At 56.7% G+C, this 5826-nt stretch overlaps 1 protein-coding gene across 1 annotated transcript in view; it reads left to right on the plus strand.

Moving 5' to 3' along the window:
* The window catches only part of ACTB (actin beta), a 3315-nt gene extending 475 nt beyond the window's left edge, over window positions 1–2840 (plus strand). Inside the window, exons 2-6 of the mRNA XM_024763452.1 lie at window positions 223–351; window positions 486–725; window positions 1176–1614; window positions 1700–1881; window positions 2042–2840. Of these exons, the coding sequence (XP_024619220.1) occupies window positions 229–351; window positions 486–725; window positions 1176–1614; window positions 1700–1881; window positions 2042–2185 (1128 nt within the window). The 5' untranslated portion in view covers window positions 223–228 and the 3' untranslated portion in view covers window positions 2186–2840. The remainder of the gene's footprint in view (window positions 1–222; window positions 352–485; window positions 726–1175; window positions 1615–1699; window positions 1882–2041) is intronic.
* Window positions 2841–5826: the final 2986 nt, after the last annotated feature.

Below are 5826 nucleotides of genomic sequence, written 5' to 3' on the forward strand. Positions count from 1 at the left end.
CGCCCGGGGGAGGGGGGCGGAGGCCTGGCTTCCTGCCGCGAGCCGCGGGGCCGCCTCCAACCCGCGTTTGCCTTTTATGGTAATAACGCGGCCGGCCGGCTTTCTTTGTCCCCAATCTGGGCGCGCGCCGGCGCCCCCTGGCGGCTCTAAGGCGCGGTGCGCCGGAAGTGGGTAGGGCGGGGGCGGCCGCACGGCTCATGGTCCTGTTCTCCCTCCCCGCAGTTTGCCATGGATGACGATATTGCTGCGCTCGTGGTCGACAACGGCTCCGGCATGTGCAAGGCCGGCTTCGCGGGTGACGATGCTCCCCGGGCCGTCTTCCCCTCCATCGTGGGGCGCCCCCGGCACCAGGTAAGGCGCCCGCCTCGGGTCTGACTTGGTGGGTGGGGCTCCCCTCTCGGGAGCAGGGGGAGGCCTTCGGTTTTCCGGGTGAGGGTCGGTGGGGCAGTGCCTGAGCTGAAGGCGCCTTGCTCCTCCCTCCGCAGGGCGTGATGGTGGGCATGGGGCAGAAGGACTCCTATGTGGGCGACGAGGCCCAGAGCAAGAGAGGCATCCTGACCCTCAAGTACCCCATCGAGCACGGCATCGTCACCAACTGGGACGACATGGAGAAGATCTGGCACCACACCTTCTACAACGAGCTGCGTGTGGCCCCCGAGGAGCACCCCGTTCTCCTGACCGAGGCCCCTCTGAACCCCAAGGCCAACCGTGAGAAGATGACCCAGGTCAGTGGCCCGCCGGCCTCGCCTGGGCGCCACCCCCGCACCCCGTTTCTTGCCCTTCTTTGTCACGCCCTTTCTCACTTGTTCTTTCTTCTGCCATTTTCCTAGGACTTTCTTCTCTGACCTGAGTCTCCTTTGGAACTCTGCAGGTTCTATTTGCTTTTTCCCAGATGGAATCTTTTTCTCGTGTTTGCTTTTCTGACTAGGTGTTGAAAGCATAAAGTGCTGTGGGTGTAGGTACTAACACTGGCTCGTGTGACAAAGCTGACGAGGCCGCTGTAAAGTGGTCTTGGAGTGTGTATTCAGTAGGTGCACAATAGGTCTGAAGTGAATCCCCGTCCTGGGAGCCCCAGCACACTTAGTCATGTTCCTTGCACTCTTTGCATGTTCCCAGTCTGGCCTCACTGCTCCCGGTGGCTTCCCAAGTGTGACATGGTCCGTCTCTCCGTGCAGATCATGTTCGAGACCTTCAACACCCCAGCCATGTACGTGGCCATCCAGGCTGTGCTGTCCTTGTACGCCTCTGGCCGCACCACTGGCATCGTGATGGACTCCGGTGATGGGGTCACCCACACGGTGCCTATCTACGAGGGGTACGCCCTCCCCCATGCCATCCTGCGTCTGGACCTGGCTGGCCGGGACCTGACGGACTACCTCATGAAGATCCTCACGGAGCGTGGCTACAGCTTCACCACCACGGCCGAGCGGGAAATCGTACGTGACATCAAGGAGAAGCTCTGCTACGTCGCCCTGGACTTCGAGCAGGAGATGGCCACCGCAGCCTCCAGCTCCTCCCTGGAGAAGAGCTACGAGCTGCCCGATGGTCAGGTCATCACCATTGGCAACGAGCGGTTCCGCTGCCCTGAGGCTCTCTTCCAGCCTTCCTTCCTGGGTGAGTCAGGAGGTCTCATGCCCGCCCCGCACGAGGGTCACTCTGGCCACACTGGAAGTTAAGTCTGGCTTCTCTTTCTCCTCAGGCATGGAATCTTGTGGCATCCACGAAACTACCTTCAATTCCATCATGAAGTGTGACGTCGACATCCGCAAGGACCTCTATGCCAACACGGTGCTGTCTGGCGGGACCACCATGTACCCAGGCATCGCCGACAGGATGCAGAAGGAGATCACCGCCCTGGCTCCCAGCACGATGAAGATCAAGGTGAGTGCCTGGCCTGAGCTGGCCTGGGCACTTGGGGGGTGAGATGTGGCTTTGGTGCAGGTGAGCGTGGTGGTCGTCAGGGCAGCTGCCTTGCTGTAGGCCCCTGGTATATACCAGGGCTGGGACCGCCAGAGCCCTCACTGTGCCTTTCTCTCCCCAGATCATCGCTCCCCCTGAGCGCAAGTACTCCGTGTGGATCGGCGGCTCCATCCTGGCCTCGCTGTCCACCTTCCAGCAGATGTGGATCAGCAAGCAGGAGTACGACGAGTCTGGCCCCTCCATCGTCCACCGCAAGTGCTTCTAGGCGGACTCTTAGTTGCGTCACACCCTTTTCTCGACAAAACCTAACTTGTGCAGAAAACGAGATGAGATTGGCATGGCTTTATTTGGTTTTTTGTTTTTTTTTTGGTCTTTTTTGATTTTTTTTTTTTTTTTTTTTTTTTTTTTTTGCTTTTTTTGCGCTTGACTCAGGATTTAAAAACTGGAACGGTGAAGGTGACAGCAGTCGGTTGGATGGAGCATCCCCAGAGTTCTACAATGTGGCCGAGGACTTTGATTGTACATTGTTTTTTTTTTTTGTTTTTTTTTTTTAAATAGTCATTCCAAATATCATGAGATGCATTGTTACAGGAAGTCCCTTGCCTTCCCAAAAGCCGCCCCACTTCTCCCTTAGGAGAAGGGCCAGTCCTCGCCCGAGTCCACATAGGGGAGGGTGATAGCATTGCTTTTGTGTAAATTATGTACTCCAAATTTTTTTTTTAATCTTTGCCTTAATACTTGTTCTTTTTGTTTGTTTTATTTTGAATGGTCAGCCATCGTGGCCCCCTTTTTGTCCCCCATCTTGAGATGTGTGAAGGCTTTTGGCCCCCCTGGGAGCGGGTTGAGGTGCGGAGGTAGCCAGGGCTTACCTGTACACTGACTTGAGACCAGTTCAATAAAGTGCATACCTTATACACGTGGCTTGTGGCTGGCGTTGGATGTTGGGGAGAAGGCTGGGTCGCTGGGGGTGCTTTGAGGTGCCTCTCACCCTGAAGGGTCTGGGATTGGGTTATGTGGGAGGAGTTAGGGATTCTGGCCTGTAATCCTGTTTAAGTGAATTCCCCGCCTGGCCCTTGTTCCCCTCGATTTCTCGCTGGGTTCTGAGGTCCAGATGCTGGGAGAGTGGGGAGCTAGGGAGGTGTGGTCCCTGTACCCACCTCGTAGAACTGGGTGGGGACCTTCGTCTCTGTGGGTGCTGCTTCCTCACTGTTCTCTTGGGATAGTGGGGTCTCCCAGACCACAGGCTTTGTCCTTGCCTTCCCTTCAGTACCTGCGGAGAACCAGGGGCTCTGAGGTTGAGGGCGGGGCCTCAAATTTAACACCTGCCCACTCACCTGGAGTGACCCCCATTGGAAGGGACAGCGCCACCCATCCGAGGCCTGTGGGCGAGGGGATGCGGGGTCGGCAGAGATGGCCTTAGTTGGTTCTGGCGGGGGAGGGGGGGGGTTATGGCTTGAGGCCTGCATCCTTCTGACCCGGAGGGTAGACGTCATCCTTTATTCTTGGTGCCCAGTTTCAAGTGCAGATCTGGCCCAGGGGGAAGCAGCCTGGGGGTTGTGGTCAGTTTGGGACTCTGCTCCCAAGCCTGGCTGGCCTCCACTCTGCTAGAAGCTGTGGTTGACATGGAGGGAAAGTGGGTGAGGCCTCTCCCACACTGCCAGAGGGAGTGAGATATGGAAACTGGCCCCCAAGTCGGTCCAGATTTGAGGCCTTGGGGGACCCTCTCCCCTCCATGAACCTGGGGCTTCCCCAGGGCTCCGCTGGGGACGGTGGGAGCTGTGGCCTGTGAGGATGGGGCGACCCACTGCCTCCCATCTTAGGGACAGTGCAGACCCTCCGGCACCTTTTGCGCAGCTTGGGGGTGTGTGGTGGGAAGAGGGCTGTTCGACCTCCTGGTGGCTTCAAAAACCAAAGGGGAGCCCACAGTCCCTGGGCTAACCTGGGCAGATTTTCCTAGGTCAGTACATGAAACAGCATGGTGGGTGCAGAACGTGATATCTGGAAGGTGTTCTGTTCCCCAGGGCGTTGCCCTCTTATCACCTGGCCCAGAGGAAGAGCACCGAGGATCCTTCGCCCTGATCCTGTGCAGTCTTAGAGGCCTGCGAACCAGGAAGGGAAGTCCCTCCTGGGTCAGTTGCAGCTCTTTTGGTCTAATACAGGGATGGTGGTCAGCCTTGGGCTCTGGGAGCTGAGAGCAAGTTTCCACCGATAAGAGTAGAGTACCTACTCTGTGCTGATGTCTTGGACACAGAGCCTGCCCTGGAGGAGCTGTCAGCCTGGAAACTCCCCTCTCTCCCTCCTTCCCTTTCTCTCTTCCCCGCTTCCTCCCTCACGCTATTTGTGCTAGGCATTGTGCCACGCTATGGGATGCAGTGGAGAAGAAACCAGGTGTGTTTCCCGCCCTCACAAGGTGCCCAGCTTACTGGGCAAGACAGAATAAATAGGAATGTACAAGTACCAGTGGTGATAATGAGAAGAAAGAGTAGCGGCTGCGTGTGGTAAAGAACATAGGGTCGGTCTGGGAAGATGGAGACATTCATCACGTTGATGCGTGATGGTGTCACGGGTGTAGATATACATCAAAGCTCATCAAAGTACCTCAGTGAAGCTGAAAAAAACCTAAGAAATACAGGTTAAAAAAAAAGGAAAAAAGCAATCATCATTTTGCCTTTTTCCAATAAATAAGGTAATAAAGGACCATAACCCTGGCTGATGGGGGGATGGGGGGATCCGCGGCTCTTGATCAGGAGGCTTTTTCAGACGGCTTCCTGTGGGAGGGGTGCGGGAGCTGGCCACACGACAGTCCAGTCGCTTGGGCAGGTGGAAGTGTGGGTGTGCATGTCTCAGGCAGAGGCCCTGATCGACTGAGGACAGAGGCCCGGGGATGAATGGGAGGGTGGATGGGGCTATGTGTCTTTTCTATGTGGCCCTGGGAAGTCACGTTACTGTCCACATGCCCATCTGAGAAATGGGAATGTCAGTAACAGCTGGAGGGCTGTGAGCAGGTGCTCCCTCAGTCTTTTCCTTTGAAAGGAGACACACACTTGACCCTTCAGGTGCTGCTGCCTTCCTCGCGGCGCCACAGCTGGGCTGATCATCTGGGCTAAGCCAGAGGGTGCTGCATTACCTGCTGCCTTCCTCTCAGCACCCATCTTACAGATTAGGAAACTGAGGCTCAGGGAGGACAGGTGCGCTGGCCCCAGGTTACCCATCTTATAAGTGAGGAAGCTGGAATTTGACCCTAATACCTGTGAAGCCCAACAGGGCAACGGGCCAGAAAAGGCAAGGTTCAGCCCAACACAACCGTCCTCTTGTTTTACAGAACTTCGGCTTCTCCACTCTGACCCTCGAGCTACCTCAGCCCTGGGCCAGGAGGCTCCTTGCTTTCTCAGGTGGCTGGCTCCCCCGTGAGGCCGCTCTGACCGCCTGAGGTTCACCTTCTTAAGCCTCTGGAACCGTCTCTCGCTGGAATGTCGCTCCTCTGTGAAGCACCTCCTGCCTGGATGGAACTGCACCCTAACAGGTGCCCTGAGGGGAGGGGAGTCTTGGTAAGTGCGGGGGCTCAGAACCCTGCGTCGTTCCCTTCATCCTGACGTGTATTCCTGGATCCCAGCAGTGAGGACACAGGGAGGATACTCGGATGCTCGTGGTGGCACTGTTGCAGGCCGGTCATCTTCTTTGGGGGGACCTGGGGCTGTGAGGCAGCTCTGAGGGGCCAGTGGCAGGATTGGAACTCACCCTCTAGCCTGGAATCACCCAAGGGACTTGGGAGCTGGGATCATTCAGGGCCACGGTTGGCGCCTTCATTCATGCATTCACCTTATTCACTATTCAACTTACATTTCAAGCGGCCACGCAGTTCTAGAGGGAGGGGGTTCAGCAGTAGTATTGCGACATTGTCCCTGC

This window comes from Neophocaena asiaeorientalis, unplaced genomic scaffold (assembly GCF_003031525.2).
Source record: "Neophocaena asiaeorientalis asiaeorientalis breed wild unplaced genomic scaffold, Neophocaena_asiaeorientalis_V1.1 scaffold223, whole genome shotgun sequence".
NCBI lineage: Eukaryota > Metazoa > Chordata > Mammalia > Artiodactyla > Phocoenidae > Neophocaena > Neophocaena asiaeorientalis.